The sequence below is a fragment of the Anticarsia gemmatalis genome, chromosome 4, assembly GCF_050436995.1.
Source record: "Anticarsia gemmatalis isolate Benzon Research Colony breed Stoneville strain chromosome 4, ilAntGemm2 primary, whole genome shotgun sequence".
Classification (NCBI taxonomy): Eukaryota; Metazoa; Arthropoda; class Insecta; order Lepidoptera; family Erebidae; genus Anticarsia; species Anticarsia gemmatalis.
Window position 1 is genome coordinate 12,298,853 of NC_134748.1, and position 24,613 is coordinate 12,323,465.

General features: G+C 38.3%; 1 protein-coding gene and 5 non-coding genes across 7 annotated transcripts in view; all 6 read right to left on the minus strand.

Annotated features, from left to right (window-relative positions):
* Hml (hemolectin) overlaps positions 1-20,639 on the minus strand; it is a 62,350-nt gene extending 41,711 nt beyond the window's left edge. For both annotated transcript variants that reach the window (XM_076113850.1, XM_076113849.1), the window contains exons 1-20: positions 20,442-20,639; positions 19,535-19,795; positions 19,061-19,107; positions 17,762-17,921; positions 16,996-17,219; positions 16,237-16,428; positions 15,933-15,976; positions 15,492-15,742; positions 14,922-15,076; positions 14,261-14,403; positions 13,045-13,207; positions 12,543-12,667; positions 12,054-12,120; positions 11,861-11,962; positions 11,341-11,578; positions 10,699-10,894; positions 9,652-9,844; positions 9,170-9,258; positions 8,637-8,856; positions 8,336-8,506 (exon numbers count right to left, since the gene is read on the minus strand). In XM_076113850.1, the coding sequence (XP_075969965.1) occupies positions 8,336-8,506; positions 8,637-8,856; positions 9,170-9,258; positions 9,652-9,844; positions 10,699-10,894; positions 11,341-11,578; positions 11,861-11,962; positions 12,054-12,120; positions 12,543-12,667; positions 13,045-13,207; positions 14,261-14,403; positions 14,922-15,076; positions 15,492-15,742; positions 15,933-15,976; positions 16,237-16,428; positions 16,996-17,219; positions 17,762-17,921; positions 19,061-19,107; positions 19,535-19,795; positions 20,442-20,545 (3,145 nt within the window). In that variant the 5' untranslated portion in view covers positions 20,546-20,639. The remainder of the gene's footprint in view (positions 1-8,335; positions 8,507-8,636; positions 8,857-9,169; positions 9,259-9,651; positions 9,845-10,698; positions 10,895-11,340; positions 11,579-11,860; positions 11,963-12,053; positions 12,121-12,542; positions 12,668-13,044; positions 13,208-14,260; positions 14,404-14,921; positions 15,077-15,491; positions 15,743-15,932; positions 15,977-16,236; positions 16,429-16,995; positions 17,220-17,761; positions 17,922-19,060; positions 19,108-19,534; positions 19,796-20,441) is intronic.
* Positions 260-374, minus strand: LOC142972694 (U5 spliceosomal RNA). The gene has a single exon (XR_012959474.1). It is a non-coding gene; the product is annotated as a U5 spliceosomal RNA (small nuclear RNA).
* On the minus strand, positions 3,313-3,474 carry LOC142972700 (U1 spliceosomal RNA). The gene has a single exon (XR_012959480.1). It is a non-coding gene; the product is annotated as a U1 spliceosomal RNA (small nuclear RNA).
* On the minus strand, positions 4,160-4,274 carry LOC142972695 (U5 spliceosomal RNA). Its single transcript, XR_012959475.1, has one exon. It is a non-coding gene; the product is annotated as a U5 spliceosomal RNA (small nuclear RNA).
* LOC142972701 (U1 spliceosomal RNA) lies at positions 6,069-6,230 on the minus strand. Its single transcript, XR_012959481.1, has one exon. It is a non-coding gene; the product is annotated as a U1 spliceosomal RNA (small nuclear RNA).
* Positions 7,190-7,304, minus strand: LOC142972692 (U5 spliceosomal RNA). Its single transcript, XR_012959472.1, has one exon. It is a non-coding gene; the product is annotated as a U5 spliceosomal RNA (small nuclear RNA).
* Positions 20,640-24,613: the final 3,974 nt, after the last annotated feature.

A 24,613-nucleotide genomic window follows, 5' to 3' on the forward strand; every position in this document is an offset into this window, starting at 1 on the left:
AAATGTTACAAAAACGGGGAAAATTATGATTCTCTTATGTGACCCAAGCGAAGTTGCGCGGGTCAGCTAGTGTAAGTATATTTGTTACTTTGGACCACATCATAATAATAATAACAACACACTATACTGCTTCGCACAATATTTTACATTCTGTAATATTATTAATATAATGTCTACTTGGTGGTAAAGACACATAAGTATTGATTATCATTCTAACCATTTACTAACAGGATGCAAGTCTAATTCATAACGTTTATCGACCCTGCTGAGAGCAGGGCATCAAAAATATTCAAGACTCATTTGAGTGTTCCCCTCCACGGAAATCTTTAGTAAAAGGCGAAAGATTTATGCGTTTTGAAGGGAAACCAGAGTTAACACTAACTTGGTGGTTTGGCTCACACTGCCTCTCTGGGCGGTGGGTAAACTGTCTCAGGCTTGTGGGCCTTTTACAGTGGCAGTCTATGCGCTACCCGTTAAAACGGGTAGGTCGTTGGGGCGGTCTTTGACCTTTTAATTGTCCTTGGTCACCTCGGAGTGAGGCTAGGCGTCGATAGTCGTATCGACCAGCTCACGCTGATAGCGCTTAGCTCCCTTGTCGGGCGGACGCGCGTGTTGTGGAGCTATTCCGCTTAGAAGCGGGTGAGCGGACTTATCCGCGCGCCCGAACATTCTTGTAGCGAGGTGGGCTATGAAGTCGTCCAACCCCTCGACCCTGAGGTCCCTCTGGACCGTGGCGTTCCTCACATAACGCGGGGCATCTACGATCGCTCGGAGCGAGAGGTTTTGTTGGGCGCGGAGGCGCTTCCTGTTTGACTCCGAGACGAAGTTGTACCAGGCCGGCGCCGCGTATGTGAGGCGCGACCGGATGTAGGTCTTGTAAATATTGATCTTCGTGCGCAGAGGGAGCCTGGATCGAAGGACCGGATTCAGCTTACACCTCGCTAGTTTGACCCGTGCTATAACGCTATCAACGTGGGCTTGCATGGTGAGTCTTCTGTCGATAGTCACTCCGAGGTACCTTACAGTGGGCTGCCAGGGGATCTCCTGGTCTAGAAGGCGAAGCGGTTGAGGGAGCCTGGAGCCGCCGGTGATGATGGCCTGTGTCTTCCCAACGTTCACAGATAGTCTCCATTTGGAGAGCCAATCGGGTAAGGCGTCCAGTGTAGGCTGGAGACGCTTCGCGGAGTATGCAGGCGCGTACGACGAAGCGAAATACGCAGCGTCGTCCGCGAACAGCGCAAGTTGTGCCTGGCCGAGCACAGGGATATCGTCGGTGTATCGGGAGTAACATGATGGAGAGAGGCAGCTGCCCTGCGGAACGCCGGCGGTTACGGGTCGCTCGGTTGAAAGGGCGTCTTCGACCACCACTTGCACCTTCCGGTCCTTCAAGAAGGAAGCCAAAACTTTGACAATCCTCCGTGGAGTCGTGGATGTTGCGATTTTGTATAGCAGCCCCTCGTGCCATACCTTATCGAAGGCCTTTTCCATATCCAGGAAGACGGCTGTGGTGTACTCGCGTTTGTTGGCGTTTACCGCCATCTGGTGCAAAACTCTAGTCAGTTGGAGTGTTGTCGAATGGTCTGCTCTGAATCCAAACTGTTCCGCTCGCGGTTCTAAGTGTGGACGCAGTTCTGTCAGCAGCAGTCTTTCAAACACCTTGGAGATGGTGCATAGAAGTGTAATGGGCCTGTAGCTCTCTGGTTTGCGGACATCTTTGCCAGGCTTCGGGAGCATGATGACCCGTCCTGTCTTCCAAGCTTGGGGAAAATGACCCGAGCGCAGGATTCCGTTGAACAAACGTGCCATCGCTGCGATCGCTCGCTGAGGTAAGTGACGGAGGGCAGCGTTTGTTATACCGTCTGGTCCCGGGGCTTTTTTGGTGTTCAGGCGACGAGTCGTTCTCCACACACGACCTGGCGAGAAGACAATCGGGTCCTCCTCTGGAGCTACAGGCACAGACAGGTATTCTTCTAGGTGCTGCTGGACTGCTGCGACGTGGGCGACGTCGGAAGTTGGATTCGGAGAGAACGACTTCTCAAGACACTCCGCAAAGATTTCGGCTCTGTCCTTGGCTAGGAACCTTGGGAGGCCGTTATTATCGAGTAGCGGACGGACAGGTTGTGGTTCGTTGGACAGTTGGCGGCAAAGGCGGTGCACGGAAGGGACGTGGTCGCCCACCGATTCCATGTGGCGCTCCCAGGCTTCGGCGGCGTGGTCGTTCAGGGCGGTCTTTGCACGTTCCACCAGTGCGTTCAAGCGGCGTTTCATGGCGGGGCAGCGGGTTTGTTGCCAACGTTTCGGCAGCGCTCTCTTCTCATTTATGAGAGTCCGGATATGGAGTGGAAGTGGTGTGTGCCTGGCGTTGGTTGACACTGTCTGAGTTGCCGAGTCTAGGGCGCAGGCCGCGCCTCAGCTTATATACTGCTCGCCGGCGGATCTTAATAGCGCGATTCAGAAAAAGGCACAACGCCATCTATCGAGGCAGGGTGTAAACAAAAATACCTACAACCTAGCAAGTATTTTATCAAAAACATTGTTAGAGCTAAAAAAATGGTCATCTTAATGCAACTCCCCGATTCCGTAATAATTTGATTCTTGCGCTTGTAAAACGCTTCAGTCCAGCTTCAATGTGACATTTAATTTAACGACTCTGAAGTACTTAAAGATGCTAGTTACAAATACTTTTAGTCCGAAATTGCACTCGCCCCATTTTTAATTTTGGTCCAAAATCGGAAATTGCAACAACCTGTATATAGGTCATATTTTTATACTAAAATAATTTGGCTATATCAATTGTAATTATATGTGCTCCTTACATATTTTTTAATAAAATATGTCGTTGATGCAGATTGCTCAGCTGCTTTTATAAGTGTAACATTTGCAAAAATATTTTTTTAAGTGACCTGGAATAATCTAATTATAAAAATAAAATACAAGGGATTATGACTGCTAAGTTTTTCATATAAAGTGATACTCTTATTTTATTTAATAACAGTGAGAACTATGTTCTTTTGATAAAGCTTGCTATATTATTATTGTATTCGTGATATCCGTCGGTGCGACGTAAGTGGAAATATTTGTTGGAATTCTTTTTAACCTTTAATTGACTGACTATCAGATTGACTACCTGATTGCTTATGGCTAAAGTCTCGACAGAACCAGTCTTTTCCCTTCACTGGTTCCTAACCCTACTACTGAGTACAGCTAAACTTTTCCATCAAAGGTAATATCTAGCTTTTCTTCCAGGAACGGATCTCGACAGTTACGGTCTAATCCAGATCTTTGTGTTTCTGGAACTTCTGGGTATAAAAAGGGGGACAGCGCGTACGCAGTCCCCACTACCAAAAATTACGCATCCGAGTTATCCACATTAGGGATAATCGCAGGGGTCAACCCAACCGCAGTGCAATGGAGGGGTCTCGCCCTGGGGGAACCGCCTTCTTGATCACGGTGTCCCCTATGCCAGGTAAGTATGATTTCACGAGCGCGCCGCGCGGTAGTCATTCGCTCGCGGAGAATCTTAACACCGACTTTTAATTTTTCCTGTGCCTCCATCTCAACGCTGCGAGCGTCACTAGCTAGCGAGCGAACAAAGGCGAGGCGTACAAAATGAGGGGAGACCGGTCTGCGCGTCGAGTGAATGGGAAGCGAGCACCCATGGTAGTGTTACCGTATGCTAACAGATGGCAGTACTGAGTTAAAATGCTAAAAATAAATCACCATGTGGTGTCAAAAGACTTATTCGCTTACAAGATAACACATCACTCATGGCGGTCTTGCTTTAAAAGTAATTTATAAGGATAAGATAAATGTATTAGTCACTTTAGTTTAATAACTCAATAGCGATGTACATTATTAACTCAAATGGCACAATCTAAAGGTTTCGTGAACTCACATTTTCTATCACTATACTAACTTTATACAAGTAGGGTATTATATGAACAGCAATTTGATATTTATTTTTAATCACCCTGTATATTGTAAGAAAGGGACGAAAAGCCTGTACCGTAGTGTCCCTAACTACCTACATATATCCAACCAAACTTTTAATTCCAATTTCTGAGAGTCTAGAGTCTATTATCTATTACAAGAACTAGATGTGCATAGTAATGGTGTTCAGTTCCATTATTTATCAACTGATACTTATAGGTGTTTATCGACCCTACTTAGAGCAGGGCATCAAAAATATTCAAGACTCATTTGAGTGTTCCCCTCCACGGAAATCTTTAGTAAAAGGCGAAAGATTTATGCGTTTTGAAGGGAAACCAGAGTTAACGCTAACAGGCCGCGCCTCAGCTTATATACTGCTCGCCGGCGGATCTTAATAGCGCGATTCAGGAAAAAGGCACACCGCCATCTATCGAGATGGGGTGTAAACAAAAATACGTATTGCCTAGTAGGTACTATATCAAGACCATTGTGAATACCAAACTAAGGTATAAACTATCGTTAAACAAGAAATAGGTCAACTAAATAAAATACCAGGATAACTTGATAATTTGCTACTAGCGATTGTGAAAGACATTAGTCGTGCAATGAGCCACCTAGGAACATCATCTAATAACACGAAGTCATTTAAAATTAAAGTAAAAAAGTTAGTATAGTCCCAAATTGCACTTGCCCCATTTTTTGCTAGGGTCCAAATTCGGGAAAAAGAGCAACCTGTATATTTCTCACAATTTTGGTTCAAGTTTGTTTTTAATTTTTATTTTGACTGCTTTTTTAAATTAAAATTTGTACTATTTATGTGAATGGTTGCAAGTAGGACTTTTAACTTAAGAATAATTTTAACATGATTTATTATTAAAGTAAAAATTCATAAAAGTTAATCATTGAAAAAAAAAACTATTAAAATGGTTTTGTTAGCTCATATTATTGACACATCCTAGGTTTTAATGTAGAAAATGTTAGGAAGAGGAACATTATGAGAAAGGGGGGTTATTTTGGTAAATCGAAAATCTGTTCTTAAATTATTTTAGGGTATGGAGCTGTAGCGTACAAGTTAACCGATTCATGGCCAATGACTCAACAGTTGAGTCATTAAAAAACCTTTAGGAAGGCCGATGGCTCAATTGGTGAGTCAAACCAAAATTGTATAAAAACGGATATTAAAAAAAAACACTTAAACTACCATTTTTCAGATCTCATTAAACATTTCCGTGAATATCAGACCTGGCCCTTCAATTTAGAGAATATTTTTATTAGTCAGGTGTCATAAACCTTTTGTATAACTGCCGCAAAACATCTTGAATATTTTTTAAATCGCTATACAAGCATTTGTTGCATATATTTAAATAAATATATATATATTTATAAAATTTATAAACACAATAATTCCTCGTTCGAGGAGCTATTCTTTTTATATATATACCTACACATATTCAATTATACAAATATACAAGAAATGCTTGTTTGAAAATTTAAAGATTGATTTAAAGAGATTGAGTGAATGGACGCTTCTTTGGTACACTTTTTTGTAAAATCGATTGACTACAGCTTGGAAAACCTTGATTTTCTTTATCTTCAATTTGTTGATCATGGAAATCAGTAAACATTGCCTGGCTACATTCAGTAAAATCGTCGTAGTCCTGATTATCTACAAATAATATTACAATAATAAATAATGATTGAATACTACTAAAATGTTTACTACCTCTGCAATATTTCATTAAAACCAACAAATACTACCTTGAAACGCCATATTAACTTTTATTATCCACAAATTCGAATAGGAGAACACAGTAACACGTTTCTGGTTGTCAGACTGGCTCGAATGATGGCGAAAAGCATTAAATCATTACAAGGAGCCAATGACTCATCAGTTGAGTCATCCTTCAGGGAGGCCGATGGCTCAAATGGTGAGCCACCGACCAATGAATGGGGCCTGGCTGAAATGTTCACGAAAATGAAGGTGGCAATGAATCGGTTAAAGCGTTGCTTGGAAATAATGAATTTCGTGAAATAAGACGTGAGAAGTGGCAAGTATTCAATAGTTATTCAATTGAATCAAGAGAATGGGTCGCGACTTGCGAGATTTACGAGTTTTAGGATGTATCTAGGTTTAAAAAGGGGGACAGCGCGTACGCAGTCCCCACTACCAAAAATTACGCATCCGAGTTATCCACATTAGGGATAATCGCAGGGGTCAACCCAACCGCAGTGCAATGGAGGGGTCTCGCCCTGGGGGAACCGCCTTCTTGATCACGGTGTCCCCTATGCCAGGTAAGTATGATTTCACGAGCGCGCCGCGCGGTAGTCATTCGCTCGCGGAGAATCTTAACACCGACTTTTAATTTTTCCTGTGCCTCCATCTCAACGCTGCGAGCGTCACTAGCTAGCGAGCGAACAAAGGCGAGGCGTATAAAATGAGGGGAGACCGGTCCGCGCGTCGAGTGAATGGGCAGCGAGCACCCATGGTAGTGTTACCGTATGCTAACAGATGGCAGTACTGAGTTAAAATGCTAAAAATTAAAGCGTAGATACCAAGAATAGTATTAACAAAATATAATTAAGAATGGTCTATTACAACCTTTAAGAGATAACTGTTTTATGGACTTGATGGTTTTAAACTTTTTCACTTTAACAACTTAATATTCACTGTACATAACACATAGTAAATAAAAATGCAAGTCAATTTTTTTTGGGCACAATGTTTAAAATTAGCTCTTGTTAAGAGCTATTTTTGGCTATAATAGAACCATCGAAAATTATGTATTTAATAAACTCCTTTACTATGTTGACACCCTGTATAGTGCAATGAAGGAATAATCCTATTTTATCAAATCATTATGGTGTCAAAATCAAATATTTACTCAATCTGTATATGAATTATATAAATGTATATTAACTTTAAACCGAATTGATACTAATTGAACTAGTCTTAACTAAATATGTATAGTTTGACTTATTTGATACTGTTGGAAATTGCTATCATAATGGTTGTTGACGTAAGTGCAGTAATTTTAGACATTATTATAAGTCTTGTCTTTTACTTAAAACGGGTTTCTTCTAGTACCCAAACATGTGAGTTCAAAATTGCTATTGCCCCATTTTTCACGATCATCCAAATTCGGATTTCGGAAATTAGAGTATCCTGTGTACTGATCATAATATGAGTTTTTTAATGTCACTTTGGTTATATTCTACTGTTAGAAAATTAAGTATAACAGTTAGATGTTAAGGTTTATCGACCCTGCTTAGAGCAGGGCATCAAAAATATTCAAGACTCATTTGAGTGTTCCCCTCCACGGAAATCTTTAGTAAAAGGCGAAAGATTTATGCGTTTTGAAGGGAAACCAGAGTTAACGCAAACACAGAGCGCCTCAGCTTATATACTGCTCGCCGGCGGATCTTAATAGCGCGATTCAGAAAAAAGGTACAACGCCATCTATCGACAACGGTGGAAACAAAAATACCTACTGACAATATCAAAAACATTGCGAGTATCTATCCTTAGTAAAGGTGGTGTAAAGAGAAGATATAGGTCATCTAAAAATAAAAAATATAAACTATTAAAATAACGTAATAATTTTCAACATGCAATTATAAAACGTATTACTCGTGGAAGGAAACATGTAACGGTGATAGTTCCAGATAATATGATCCAAAATTGCACTTGCCGCATATTTCACTAAGGGACAAACAATAAGGTGAAAGTTCGGATATAGGAACAACCTGTGTAATTAAATTGATTAAAAGTTAAAGTCGGACACAATTATCGACTTTTGATTGTTAATTTTTATTTCAGTGTATTATTATTTATTGAAGTAGATGCAGTAATTTTAGATTTTTTTTAAAGTCTTTTACTTAAAAACGGATTTCTGCTACCCAAAAATATTAGTACAAAATTGCAATTGCCCCATTTTTCACTAACATCCGAATTCGGAATTCGGAAATTAGAGCAGCCTGTATACTGATCATAATTTTTGTTTTTTTATTTTATTTATCAATAAAATTTAATTTATTTTGATAAAGTATAATTGATTTCAGACAAAATAATTAGTAATTCAGAGAAAAAATTAACCCGTTTTTGTATTTTAATATTAGCTCTTTATGTGTCCCACAGCTGGGCAAAAGCCTAATGTGGGGCCCTAATATAGGGATTTAGGATCTTTTCTTCCAAACCTGTCTGCCAGAGTGATAAAACGCTTATTTCGGTAAGCTAAAATTGTAACGGAGCGATATAAAAAAAAATATGGGCAGGTACCTCTTTTGAGTACCAGTAAAAAATGTTACAACAACGGGGATAAATTTCACCCATTCTCTCTTATTGGACGCAAGCGAAGTTGCGCGGGTCAGCTAGTTTCTAAATAAAATATAGTTTTCAAGTACTCACCGCATTCGGGCACGTTGTACCGCCACTGTATCTTCACGCCGGCCTTGGCGCAGGCGGTGGCGTAGTCCCCTAGTATCGGACACAGGCACCTGCCCGCGTCGCCGGCGCATGCGCACATGTCGTATACGCACGCCTCGTAGTACGGCTCCACGTCGACGTCGAAGTGACATGCTACAACAAAAAGAGATGTTAATATTTAGTATTTAATTTAAATAAATAGGTTAATACAGACAAGTTTCGGCATTTGTAAAGTTTGTCTCATGTAATGTGGGTATAAGTCCATAAATAAAATGTACCATACCTTCAAAGACCCTGCTCTTAAGCTTGCTGCAGAACTTCTCAGCCGTCGCCTTGTTCTCCATGTTGGCCTTACAAGGGTGCTCCGGTTCCTTCGTGTCGATGTCCGCGCAGAACTCCCTGGTCTTCCACTTGTTGGCGAACGCTAGAGCTGACTGCTCCACATCGTTCTCAGGAGTTAGGAAGTCGTCTTTTTGGTTTAGATTGAATGTACCGCAGAGACCCTGGGAATAGAATAGCGAATCTTGAAGATTTGGTGACTTTGTAATTTGTTCCTTCATTGAACATATTGCGTTTAGTTGCTACTTTGGAAAAGTATATGAATGAATAAAATTGTTTGAATTGGATGCAATTTACAATCAATCAATCTCAACTTTTTGGTATAAACATAATAAATGACGCGTTTAAAAGAAATAGATTTTTAGCGGCTCTTGGGCTGACTGCACTTTGACCTAGAGAGTTTTTTCATAGCTGTAAAAGCGTAATGTTATGTTTATGAATAGTTTTTTTTATATAATTACAACAATATAAAGTTACCTGTGTTTTGCCATGGAATTCAGCTGGTACGTCAATGGAGACTCGCGTGTTGCCGTCCCACCATAGATCGACCTTGTTGGGCAGTTGCACTGAAATAAACAATATCACTGAATAGCCGAAACAGGGCAAAAATTATGAAACTTTCTCGAATTTGGTCTGTTAACAATGGACGCAAAATTAACACAACAGATTTTCTTAAGCAAAATGATTACGAAAAAGGGTTTTGTTTATAAATTTTCGCTAAAATTATTATTTTTGAAGATGCCAATATGCTCGGCGGGCTCGGGGAGGTGGACGAAAAATCGGGATTTAAATTCAGGTCACGACACCTCGGCCAGGACACCTCGTCGGGATGGCATTGCGTCGCAATGTCGTGGGTTCGATTCCTACACAGGGCAATTATTTGTGCGATCCACAGATTATTATTTCGGGTCTGTTTGTACTTTGTGTCCGTTGTTTGTAAAAGTCAAAAAGACACTTACCAATAATGAAGAGTGAGGACGCAGCTCTGATCCTAACGTCCCCCACCATGACGGGCAGCGTGGAGACCTCCCGGCCGTTGACGAGGATGAACCCGCCCTGCTTCAGGTGCACGCTGGCGCCGCCGTACGTCAGGCTCACGGCCTTTGTGCACGATGGTTTACCTTCGCCCGTGTACGCGCCAAGGTTCATTGCCTGGGTGAGTGACAAATGGAATTCAAACTAAGTTTGAATCTGGGACTAAATTTAAAAATGTCCCTCAACTTAAAACAGAAATCTTCCTACATATTCGAATCGGCACGTTGGTTTGGCAGTTTTATCGAATAACAAATTCGACTCGATTCACTTGTTCGGATTGTCTGATCGAATTTACCTACACATATTCGGTTTTACCGACCGACTAGGCCGATTAATACTGAACCGAATATGTGCGTAGCAAGCCTTAGTTATCATTTAATGTCTTTATAACTTTGACGAGAAGAACTTTATCGTACTGTTTCGTACAACCGTATCATAACTTTATCGTGGAAGCAGAAATACTTTTCAGCATAATTTAAAATGACTTATGGGTGTTATGAAGAAAAAAATACAAATAAGATTTTTTTTTTTATTTTTTTTTTTTTTATTATTTATTTTTTTTTTTTTAAAGACAACTCCCGCACTAAGAATTGCTCTTGTGTCGCGGGGACTTTTACAAACATACAAACAACGGACACAAAGCACAACCAGACCCGAAACAATTATTTGTGGATCGCACAAATAATTGCTCCGTGTGGGAATCGAACCCACGACCTCCCGATGCAGTGGTATCGGCGTGGTGACCTAAACCACTGCGCCACGGAGGCAGTCAAAAAAAAAAAATTGTTTTATATCAGGCAATAGGTTAACCAATAAACATACATGATGTTGAATTACTTAACAAAAAAACTTAGGAATAACTTTACGAGTATATACCGACTAAGAGCCTCGGGGTTTGAACCTGACACCTCTGTGTGGTAAGCCCTAGTTCCTACAAAACCATGAACAACAAAATCACATCTGAACCATACCTCAGTAATAGCTCCAGAACACGCCACATTCTCGACCTCCACAGTGACATTATCAGTCTTCAGCATGGTGTAAGTGCAGTGTCCCATGAAGTCGTATCGCAGGCCGTCGAACGTGGTGTAGTGCGGGTCACCCACTGCACTGCAGCGGGCGCCGCAGGGAAGCTTCGTGCATGTCCATTCACCGGCTTGGCAGGTACTGGTGATGAAAAAAAAGGGCGTTGAAATTTCTGAAATTGTTTCTTAATTGATATGTTGCTGTAGTTAATCTTTAAAATGGGGATGAGGACTTAATTTTTAAACTCTTTATTCTTAACCTAAAGGATATAAGAGGGACTGGGCTGGGAGAGAACACAGATCTATTTGATGCATATATATAGAGACGTCGTTAGACAAAAATCACATATGATGACATATGACATCACAATTTTTTTTCTAATAAATTAGCCTCTTCTCCCGAACGTTAATGTTTAACAGTATCATCTATCATATATTTGGTCTGTCTACTGTCCTATTATCTGACATTCTACAATTTCTTACTTTATCACCAGGTATCATACTGATAGAACTTGCTTTCAGGCAACTAACAATTTACACCAAAATTTTTCTGGAACTCCAATTTAAACAAAAGCCACACATACTCACCAAGTATTACAGTCCTTTCTAACAGTCTTCCCAGGCTTGAAGCTCCTGTTCCTCAGCCTGCAAGGACACTGGTCCTTGGCCACACAGCGTCCCTCCTCCAGCAGCAGACCCTCAGGACAGAAGCAGCCCTCCACGCAGGAAGAGTTGTCAGTCTTGGTGGACACCAGCGGGAAGGCACAGGATGGCTGAGCGTCAGGCCCGCAAGACTTGTATACTTTATTCTCTGGACATTTCATTGCTGTGGAAAAAAGGTTTTTGAAGATCATATAACTATCCTGTTGAGGGTCAAAAATTTTATGTTTTTGTCTTTTATCATGTCAAAACCCTATTGAATAAAAGAATAGCTGATAGAACCTGGTGAAAGACACAGACACACTTATTTATATTCTTATCTTTATATTTATGATCATAATAACTGGACCTTATGACTATACATTTACAAAGATAATGGTGGCGACATACTAGTAAAAAATCCACTTTTCAAACATTATAAAACGCTGTAAAGTGTTCTGAAACTTACGGCAAGTCTCATCGTCACGCCAGTTCTTCATCTCTTCAACACCATGACGCAGACACTCCTTAGCGTAGACTGAAACTGTGCTGCAAGCGCATTCTTCAGGACCTGTATTCATATTATAAGGTGTATTTTGAGCTAAAGACACTTAACTTATCTTTGCTTCATTTCTAATAGGAATTTTAGGAAGATTACTTACTCATCGTATTACTGCACGCGCAGTAATCCCATTGGCAGGTTTCCAACAGTAATGTGACATCCATTACCTACACAATTACATAACTTAATTAACTTAAGTTAATACTTAGATACAAAAATATCATCAGGGTCATATATTTCTTAAAGATTACTAGATACGACAGCGTCCCTCTAAGAATTGAGGCTTATTTAAGAAATAGTTTTACATCGGTTGAGGAGGTTTTCGAGCTTATGACCTTTTCATCGTAAATCCCATGCTTTAGCTATTAGCAATGCTGCTCATAACTTAATAAAAATGAGAGAGAAATAAGCGAAATAACTTTAACAAAAACCAAAACAAAAATATGGGTCTGTTTGAATTCATTATTCGTCTACAAAAAAGCTTCAGTCTTATTCAGCGTAAGTCTTAAAATCATCTTTTTTGCTCCAAATAGGGCTAAATGAAGGTGGTAATAGTAGTTTCAGATTACATCATTATCACAAAGCTTACCTTCGAGCACTTCCTGAACTTGTCCTTACTGAACACAGTAGCGCAGAACTGCTGAGCTCTCTTCAAGTCGGCGGGGGACTTATTTGCACACGCGCTTTTCTCTGTAGGATTACCTTCGCAGATATCTAAAAATAAACTCATAATATAAAAGTATTCGAAGGGCGAAAGAAGAACCAAGAATGGATTGAGTATTTTCTTAATTCAAGCTATTCGGATTACTTAACACATAAATTGGAATCAATTAGAGTCTGTGTAACTAATAATTATCGAAGTTTAATGAGAAAACATTATTCTACTGAATTAAAAAAATTGATATTATTATGCAGATTTTTAGACAATGAGTAAAAAAAGGCTACAATAAAATACAGCGCTGGAAACCGCGAGTAAAAATATTTGACAAGCAAAAATACAGAAGTGAAATCCCTACAAGAAAATGTGATTCAGACTCTTTGTTTCTTGTATACAAGGCGAGTGCAAAATAAAGACAGACAGTACAACTTACCTCCAATTTTGTTGACTTTCCACGACGATGCCAGTGCTGATTTAGTGGAGGCGATAGTGCCTTCCCTAGTCTTGAACTCGTTCTGAGTGTTGCCATCCAGAGTGCCGCAGAGACCTTCAGTGTTGTTCCAGAGAAGTACTGAGCCTTCCACCAGAATCATGTTCTAGAAACAATATATTGTATTAATTATAATGATTATAAAGAATTTCTTCAATAGTGGCTTTACTAAGTGCTGTAATAAATTAAGGTATCTTTATACCTTCATTGTGTTCTTTCCGGCAAGGTTGGGACAGGATGTGGTAGAATCAGCTTGTGAAATCCTAGATTAGGCCTTTCTAAGACAAGCAATAAACCAATCATAAAGTAATAAGATATGTCAAGTAAGTATAACTTACGTATTCTAAAGTTTATATTTTAACTATCATTCAAGCACATATTTTCCTTCACCTTTTTTTAAAATTAAAACGTAACTATTCAACTTTAGGCTTCAAAGAATTAAAATAAAGTCTATCAAGCACAAAAAAAATGTGTTGCCATTTTTACATTTTCAAGAAATCTTATAGCTAAGATCAATAAAACAATAAGCCGTAATACCCTAAACCTTTCTTACTTTATTATTAACTTTATTCCCATTTAAAACTGCATACCTATCCTAAAATCTGGGGTCACGAGTTTATCTAACACGTGTGCATTAGATAAATAAATTTATTTATCAAAGGATGTAAGCAGCGGATGTAGACGGATCATCCGCGACGGGATGTGTTAAGATAGAGAGGATTGCCAAAAATATCTGACATTTCGTACTGTTTGACCTGAGTGCTACCAGACATGAGAGGTCATGGCTAAATGCATGGTTGCTGGTAGGTCAGATATGAATACACGTGAGGGATAATAAACCATACTAATATTATAAATAGGAAAGTATGTCTGACTGTCTGTGTGTCGCGCTTTTAGTGCTTAACAGGTGAATCGATTTTTATGGAATTTAGCATGTAGATCAACATCTTGCTTCTTTTTTCTATATAATTATATTTGGACTTGGAATTTTGAGCCTTTGAGGTATGTATCAAAAATTCAACTATGTGCCGCTGAAAAGGCGACAAAACTTTTATCTTGCAGCCGGTGCGCGTCAACTGGTAAAATGTAATGGGAATCTAAAAATGAAACGTAATATAATCTGTACTTATAATAATAATAAATATTGAACCATTCTTACATTGGTATCCCACTTGAGGGTGACGCCGACGGAGTCGAGGTTGACGACGACCTGGTCGCTGGGCATGGACACCCTGATGCCGGGCAGAGCCGCCGGGATCGGGATCAGGCGACGCGTGTTGCGGAACACTACTGACCCGTCCTCTGTGGGGTAAAGAATATGTTTTATAAAAATAGTTCCACTTTAGTAAGCGTTATTTGATATTAGGGAATAATTAATATGATGTCTACGAAAGCACTCAAAATGAAAGTCAATAAATAATTAAATTACTTAATAACTTTGAAAAAAAAGCTTTGAATTCGTTGTTTTTGGCCAAATTAAAATTTACAGTTATAAAAAAGTTTAAATAAGGTTTTTGTAAAACTCTGAATGACGGTTTACTGTACTAATACCTACCTACTTTTCAAAAACTACATGACAATTTTATTTTAATTGAAGTTTGTTTTTATCATCAAGAAAAATAAACAACAAATATTTGGTTCTATCTACATCAATGCAGTAATAGTTATTGTTCGGGCAGTCTTGCATGCAAGATGTATGGATGTGAATAGAGCAAGGGAAGTTTCTAATGTAGATCAAGTGGCGTTCTTTAACCTATCTCTAAAAGAAACATACGTGATTTTACGAATGTATGTACATAGTTTAGCTGAACGCAACTTACCTCCTACAGCTAACACAAAGAACTTCTCTTCAAGATAGATGGTCAGCTCGCTGGGGCAGTAGGTCTTGTTGGAACAGTCTCCGTGCTTCACCTCCACTGAGTACTTGTGCTCTTTGGCGTCGCGGACTAACACGTGTTGGCAAGGCGATTGGAAGCTAAAGGAAAATATGCGGATGTTTATTATTTTGGGTCTTTCGACTCCTTGATTGTTATTTTTGGTGCCTCGCCAGTCGGTTAAGATCAATTAATTAAATTACTTTTCTTTTAAAGATGACGTAAACGAAAGTAAATGAAAGTATTACCCTGGAATCCGCTATTATGTCATTCATCAATTTCATACAATTTAAAGTAATTAAGGAATATTTAGACATATCATTTATCCATATAAAATATTTAATAGCAAACAAAACTATTTTTTTTACGGTTTTTTGTTATTTCGACCCTTGAAGAGGAGTACAGTAGGGCATAAAACTTTGTACGAGAAATAAACGCGGGTTAGAAAGTACTCAAAAAAATTATTTAGTGACATTGTACCTCCACAAAATTAAACAAAAACCAGTAACATCTTACCTATAAATAACTCCATCAAAAGTCTTATAATGCACTCCAGCCCAGCTAAGACAGGTGCCTCCCTTAGGCGTGAAGTCTTGTACCACGACGGTAACTGGCCTATTGCCGTAAGAACTATGGCTACCATGGGCATTGTGAGTGCTGCTTGCTACATCTGTTCCGCCAGTGATGGTCTCGTAGTGAGAGTGACCGCCGGAGATGGACTGCTGGTGCCAGTGACCTTCGCTTGAGGATTCCGAGTGGGAGTATGTCTGGAAAGGAGTTTGGTTTAGAAAATTGAGCTTACTTGGTCAGTTATGGTTTTTTTTTGGAAACAGTCCGTGAAGAATAAATGTGTGGCAAATAATGCTACTGAAAACTTATTGAAATATGTGTATCGGATATAAATGAAGAGGTAGGCTATTATGACGGATGTTCAGAAAACAAAGTTGATCAACTCACCGAATTGTACGTGTGGCGGCCAGGTTTGATCACGACGATTTCGGCTGTAAAAATACAAACGATTAATAACGAAGTGAACTTTTAGACATCATAACATATATTATAAAAACCAACGAGATTAAGAAGCCTTGGTTTTTTATGTCGCGGTTGGAAGACCGGGGACTCAGAAATGTCGCTGATTTTCAGTTAAGCTCCAGAGCATTTTTGGGGGCATAACTCCGACCACAATAAGCAAAAGTCTCAAGCCTTTCTTCAATCGTAAACTATTTCAATATACATACAAATATGGTTCTGGACAACTTACGGTAAACACAATGCGGTAATGGCTGCGGCTCGAAGACTCCAGTGGAATAAAGGCAGGTGTACATCTCAGCAGGCGGCGTGCTGTACGTGGTGCCGGCGGGGCACGTGAGCACGCAGCTGAACGTCTCGGCGTCGCCGAAGCAGTCGAACGCGCCGTTGAACGCCAGTTTACGCATGTCGCATGCGCTGGCGGCTGCAAGAAGGAATTTCTTTATTTCATCATAGTTATGGTTAGTGGTCAACCTACTGTTCAAGTTGTTCAAGCCGCCAAAAAGGCCTTTGACATGTCTTAACGACTGCTTAATTGACAAAAACTGGGACTGACTTTTAACGTGCCCTTCGAAGCTCGGAGACGCTCAGCTCCGATATTAATAAGTGGTTACCTATATATGAAATGAACGCGCTGAAGACTTGCTTAACCATAACATATAGATCGTTTTCTATCCGATAAGTGCTGGCTATGAGCGCCTCCCGCGCGCAAGAAGGTTTAGTTATTGAAGGCTATTGCTTAAATTGGTAAAGGTGTATTTTTGGGTCTCTCTTTGAATGTAAATTGCATCTAACTTCAGATCAACCAACTAGTACTATTATAGATTATTAGATTTTGACAAATATGGATAAATCTGAGCTTTTTCTAGCCCGATTTTTATTATCTAGATTAAATATATTTAAAAACTTGTATCTTTCTATTAGCAAGTCGAGTATAAAACGCAAAAACACATTCCAAATACAATAAAGAATAATAAAAACAATCACTTACAATACTGGCACTGGGGTCCTCTATAATCGGCGGGACATTCACAAGTGTTGACTGACAGACAGACTCCTCCGTTCACACAGGCCGGGGAGCACTCAGGCATACAGTCAGGTATGGTGGTGAAGTCAGCCCTTGTTGGCTGCCACTCGCCCCCGTTACACCGCATGTTGGCTACCGTGGAACCGTCTATGAACTTGTGGCCGGCCATGCATGTGAATGTGCAGAATCTAGAGGAAAATAAAGTTCTGTCTGACAAAACGACTAGGTAGTAAGTACCTATGTACTGTTTCAAGAATAGGTTTTTGTTATAAATGACTATTTATGTTCTATATCTTTAGAATAGAGTAATATCGAAATTACAACTGACACTTATGCGAGTAGCGAAGATTCTGTACAATGTGAGAAGAGCACTTGAAAAAAAAAATGTGTGTACCTAGTTTAATAGTATTAAAGTCAGTATATCTCGATCCTTCAGAAATACTGGTCAAAAAGGAAGATTACAGTTTTTTACTACTAGGCGAAAGATATCACGGAATGGCCGCTTTTACACACACTCTATCGCACGTTCTTAGGAGCGTACAGGATTACGCGCGGGAAAGCAGCGCGCTATTCGCTCGCGATTTTCTTCGCGGTCGCGGACAGTTGAGCGCAGCGTGTGGTCTTTCCTTTCCCCTTACACGCGCGCTCTTTGTGTGTTTGTAAAGGAGGCTAATATCGCGACACTTACGAATACCTCCTAAATTAGCCACAAAACTTCAAGTCTACTTACTCAGGCGAACAGCTCCTGGCAGAGTTCATAGGCAGCGGTGGGTAAGACAGGCAGGGTTTCTTCTCAAACTCGCAGTACTTGCCGTGGAAGTTCGTGGGACAGTGGCACGTGTTCGTGTCCACACAGATACCGGCGTTCTGGCACTGAGGGTCGCATTTCGCTGGAGAAATTAGCTTGGTATAATATTTATAAAGTTTCTTACTAAAATTAAAATATGGAACTATTAAATTAGGCTACTCAGTACTGGTTAATATGGACTCTCATACTAACAAGTTACTGTGAGATATCAATCAATCTATCAAAAATAAGTGTCCCTGTCGCAGGGACGTTTGATCATTGAACGAATCTGAACGAAATGTGAAACTGTGTTCATTATAGACGTTGTTAAAAAAAAATTCCAACTATTTCTAATGCTACACTTTTCTATCCAACCATCGATCAAACTACACCTTGATAAACCTGAACCGATTTGAAATAAACAACACTGTAGGTATAGTGCGCCAAAGGAGACCTAAATTTATCATTATTTTAAGAGCCTATAACAACGAGATTACCGATTAATAACTTTCCAATAAACTATTATAAGCTTTTAGAGCCTAGCCCTTTTGGCCGTAAGACCTTCGCGGTCTCCAGCCATGACCGTACATCATCCAGTGCATTATCATCTGACATTGGCGCGTATTTAGGTCGCTATTTGCAAATCGGACGGACGCCGGCTTAGATTCTATACGTTTCCGTTTAAACAGATACCAACACCCACGCAGGCTGATAATCGTCTGTACCTCAGCGTTAGGTATTGTTGCTATTTTCGTACTACCCGTTTTTGTTTTCGCGATCAAAGTTCATGAGGAAAATTGATTAAATTAATTTTATTTACTAGAGCTTTTAATTTACGAATTGTATGTTACTGTTCCCTGTATATAGCCTTCCCATGTTTTTAAACGACAATCAATGTCATAACTCGAGTTTAAGAAATCAAACGATATAAATTATCTGATAACTAACTAAATCAAGTGAGCAGAGAGTGCATTCTGATAAAGAAAGCATCTTCAAGGCATTTCAGGGGAAAGACCTGTGCTACACATCAATATCACTAGAAAACAATCAAGGATAAACGTAACTATTAAACGAAGAATTTACGCATGCACTTTTTAATTTTTGCGCTCGAATTCAGTACTAAGTATGATCCGGTACTATTTGGTTGAATCTGATAGGCTTGAGACTTTTAACACAAAGCTGATCGGTTTTAACCACTAGGCCACTACCTAATACCGCGTATCAGAAAGAATAAGTACTTACGTGTAAAGACTTGGTTGGCGTTATTCTGGAACTGGTTGTAACTGGGCCTGAAAGGACAGTACGGTTTTAGTTTTGGACTACAGTAAAAATAATAAGTGTTTGAGTGATAGTACTAAATATACCGCATCCAATCCCTACTTTGTTAAACTACTAACTTACGGCTCAACAACAAACTTCCAAAACTTAAGAAGATTCTTTCTTTTTTTCTTTTCTAAAAGACAACTCCCGCACTATATCTTAGTGCGGGAGTTGTCTTGTGTCGTGGGGACTTTTACAAATATACAAACAACGGACACAAAATACAACCAGACCCGAAACATTTGTGGATCGCACAAATAGCTGTTTCTTGTGGGAATCGAACCCACGACCTCCCGACGCAATTGCAGCGACGTGGTGACCTTAACCACTGCGCCACGGAGGCAGTATCAGATAAATACCTAGTTATCGAAAGTTAAGAGGATTATGAATACTTACGGTGCACCATAATTGGAATGCCAAGATTTGGTCTCAGAATATCTTGACTTAGTTCCTGAATAACCATTCTTCGTACCTCCATAACCAGTCTTGGTCCCACCGTAACTGGTTTTGGTCCCGCCATATCCAGTTTTGGTCCCCCCGTAGCCTGTTTTGGTCCCCCCGTAGCCGGTTTTGGTCCCGCCGTAACCTCCTTGTCCCGATCCGCCGTAGTTCTTCAAGTATGCTGGCATGTACGAGGGAGCTTGCACGTCGGATTGTCTAGAAATTGGATTCGTTAATTAGTTATGAAGCCCTTACACAGCAAGCCTAAACATGGACGCATACTATAATTCTATAATTCAACAAATATGAAACTTTGTACAACATTTTGGTTGATTGTTACTATGATTTCGCTATTTTCCAAGCTTTGTTTGAACCTTCTAAACTTAACTAGGTACCTACTATTCTGCACGAAAGTACAAAACCAGAAATCTATTTACACACGATAGTTACATATCAAACATTGAAATTGTGACGAAACTTCGGATTCACGGAACATAGTAGGTAAGGCTACTATTCGGTAAAAGATAAGCACAGTAATTTATCCGGTAATAAATGTAACCTCCCAGTAGGTAATGGATTACCTATTGGCTAAAAATCAAACACAACATTTAAGTTCTAATATACTGGCCAAACTATAAGGTCATATGTATATCTTACCTATTTTGAAAAACTTTACCTGTGTGCTATTATTCAAAATAAAAATTAACTTAAATAGGATATATTATTAAGTTAAAATGTATAATAGCGCGAATATTTCGGCGCCATTATGGTTTGAGACCGGAGCAACTCATTGGCGCCGAAATATAGGAGGCAAAAGTAACGGCATATAAACAGCCAAGGAAAAAAAAAAGAAAATCCTTACCCATAGTCGGTGCCAGATTGTCCTGACGATGCCGGTATCCCATAACCAGCATTCGTCAAATAAATACCGTACAGTAATATTATTACTTGCGTAACTAAATACATTTTATTTTAATTAATTAGCCATTTATTTAGTAAACTAGAACAACTTCTCGTGGACGATGGCACGAGCCAACTGAATCCTGAATGTTGAAGCTGGACGATATAGCCTGTATCATTATCTTCGGTTTATATAATTCTGAACACTCGGAAATCATCCTTTGATAACTGAAAAATTATCTGCGAGTGCAGGATTTGCGATTGGTAAATGCAAATAAATTTAAGGCGAGAGGAAGACCGGCTTTATGCTGCAAAATTATGCAACACTAGTTAAGTTTTTTTTTTTCATTATAGGCTGATTGGTCAATCAAACAGGTGCGTTACCAAAAAAAGTAAATGAAAATGGCGGGAAATTAAAAAGAAACTGGTTACACACTAAGTGTTTTGAAAAATTAAAACAACAAATTATAATTTTATTAGAAAATGCCTAGACCGAGAAAGAATAAACAAAAGCCGCAATTATCCGGCAAAAAGGTAACAAGTTCTGTGACTAAAAATACAACCTCTTTATTATTAACTAAGATTACTTTGAAACCACAACCTCCTGAACACACCACTAATGCAATAAGCTTTATGTATATAATATTTTCAGAAACAAGCAATAAAAACACGCCTAATAGAAATAAGTATGAAAGTGGACGATTTCATTTATCATAAACACCCTATATCGGAAACCCAAGCTGAAATCTTCATGAGAGAAGTTGACTCTTACAAAACTGAATGCCTAAACGACGAGAGATCTTTGCAGGTAGGAAACATCACTTAATTAGAGAATTACTTATCTATAATACAAGTTATGAAATAAGTATCAAGAATGTAGATAAGTGACTCGATGACAAATCGGTAAACTACCAAAAACTGTGTTTAATCATTGTAGAATTATAAACATAAGTTGATATGCGTATTTTATGCCCGAGGATTTAAAAACACGAGTGTTCTCTCTGGGTTGGAATCAAACCCACGTTACCCGTACGCATTGGTGTGCTACTGTCAACTATACTATATTATCTAATACTCGTTAACAACTCAAGAGCTTTCAGAATTAGATAATTATACCTACCGTTAAGCTTAAAATTTGCTGTCAAGAAAAAGCCGATTAAGAACTATATATTTGATAGATAAAATAAACTCAATTCTCAGATAGTTAGATATTATTTTTTCGTAGGTATATAGAGCACCTTACCAGTTAACATGTATGAAATTCCCAGGCCTTAAGTTTCATAGCTGCTTACTTTTTGTTTTGCAGAACTTGAGCTTATACAAGTCAGTAACTAACTCACTTATGTTATAACCTAAACTCTTCTTTCTTGATGTCTTTTCCTACACCTCCTTCTGTATAAACAAAAAGTAACTTGCCAAAATAATAATAATCTTGACCAACTAACATCGGAATAGCCCTCTCGTCGTGGGCTTAGGATATGGCCACCAACGTCAACCAAGTTTCCGAGCGGAAGCTCAGGGGCGTAAATTGCGTAGATGTACACTATCTTCGTGGAATTATATCTATTATTAAATAAAATATAATTTCCTCATAAAATTGCTACTAAACGTTTACTGATGATAATAAAGATTCTTGGAAATTGAGATGGAAAAATATTATTTTTTCAGTTATATCTAAATATAAACATCCTCTCTGCTAGTTTATAGCTGATTTATTTATCGTTTTTATATAGAACTTAGGTATAGTACGATTACTGTGATTTATGTAGGCCAGGGTCTGAGAAATCTGTGATAATGATGAATCATAACTAGGAAATTATACAAAATTTTAGAAGCTGTTATTAGAAAAAGTTCAATATTTATTTAAAGTAAAAGCGCAAATTTCTTTTTACAATCGATAATCTTTTAGTTAGGTTTATAGGAAGTCTTACATTGTTACTTTAAACCTGTTATACTTTTAATCAGAAAGTATTAACAATTTAACATCTTTACACAGGTAATAGATAAACTAACCAGATGTATGAAGGCCATCATAGCAGAGCATCAAGAACAAAAGACACACGATACAGACAACGCAGTAAACATCCACGCAGAAGAAAACAATCGTTCTAATACTACTTCTCCCGTTTACTCCTTACCTGATGAAGATAGAACTCAATTCACGCAAGAAACACCTGATTCTGTGAAAGTAACAACTGTCATAGAACATTCTGGGAATATTAGTCCTTATATTCATTGTAATAGAACTCATAATAATAATGTAGTACCAAAACTTGATGAAATTAATAATGATACTGAAATAATAGACTTATGTGATGAAGACGAACAATATAATAATAACGTCTTACCTGAATGTGAAAATAACAAAAGTAGCGATATAAATACTAATGTAGTTGTAGATGTAGATATGCAAAAAGCTCTTTCTAATCTATCTTTAAAAGACCAAGTAGAAGACATGGCTACTGATGATTGTTCTCAAAGTATTTTAAATAATTTTGAAGAACAAAATAAAATTATAAATTCCCATACAAGTAACATTTCAGTTAATAAAGATACTGGAAAAGACCATTCTTTACAAAAACAAGACAATACAGTAAGTAATACACCGGTTATTTCAAACAGTTCTATGTTAACTACAAAACCTATTATTTTGAACTATACCCATTTAAAAGATGTCCAAATTACTATCGCAGCTAATACAAAAAAGGATTTAGTTGCGAAAGTGTCTAAAGCTATGAATAATACTATTAAAAATAATATTCTCAAGCAAACTCCTAGTAATCCAACTATTATCAATAAAGTTGACACTAACAAACATTTTACTATAGGTAAAACTAATAATATCAACAACATAGTAACTAATTTACCCAAAACATATCCTACAGCACCTCAAAACCTTTCCAATAATAACGTAACTAAAGAAACGAACACTGTACCATTTAGTAAAGACCCTATCGCAACTCCTATTTCAAAACCTACCATTCCTAGTACTGGTCCTATAGCAAGCCCCAACACACCCTTAACTCTTACCAAAACAGACATTATAAACATAGATATTAGACCAGAAGATTCTAAGAAAACTAGTAATAATATCTCTGAAACTATTCCTGCTAAAATAACTACAAATAAAAGAGTAAATAAAGCTAACGCTACTGAAAACTGTGTTACTCCTAAAAAGAAAAGAGCTCCTAGGAAGAAAAAAGTTAATGATACTAAAATAACAAATAAAGGCAATGTTAAATGTAAAGAATCTACAATAAATAAGCCTTTGAAAACATATAACAACAAAACTGACGCTAAAACTTCTGAACCTAATAAGAGTAGTGTTCAAACTATTGATACAATTTATAACAAGAATGTAGTAAATGATCTTTCGTGGTTAGAAAATATAAGATTTGTAAGAGAAGTCAGAGATGAAGAATATGACCGAAGTCTTTGTTTGACTGAAGATTTCTGGGACAATTATTATTTACCACCTAATTTTGATGATAGTGAATTTTGTTATTAGCTTACTACTACAAATAAACTAATACTATTATCTTGTTATTAGCTAACTATTGCTAACTACTACCTTTTTTCTCATCATTGAAATAAATAACTACAGTAAGATAACTAATTATACTACATTAATTTAGTTTTTGTTTCATACTTTACATAAAAGACCAATAATAGTTTACCGTCTTGAGCCCCAATATAATCTAACTTTTTGCCATCCATACCCGGAAAGCATGACTGCCTGTCCCTTGAAGCTGAAAAAATCCTAAAACTTTCTGAAATGGTCTTGAACTTATAAATAAAAAGAAAAGAAGGGTGTTTTGAAACTAGGGTAACTTTACATTAGGTCTAATGTATGTAGTATTTGTGAATAGAACGTGTTCATATTTATTGTCGCAATGCAAATATATCCATAGTGGTCTTAAGTACTAGTTACCATAAAATAAACCCCGTCGCTAGCTTTATATGCAAGTTGTTCTTTATATTTATCAAAGTTACCCCTAATTTTCGGAGTCACCCTATACCATGATACACGTTTTCATAATTATTGTACCATCCAATAAGTGCTACGAACCCAGCACAGACTACATAAACAAAGACAGTTGTCTTACATTCTAAGTTTTCAATAAAACTACAAAC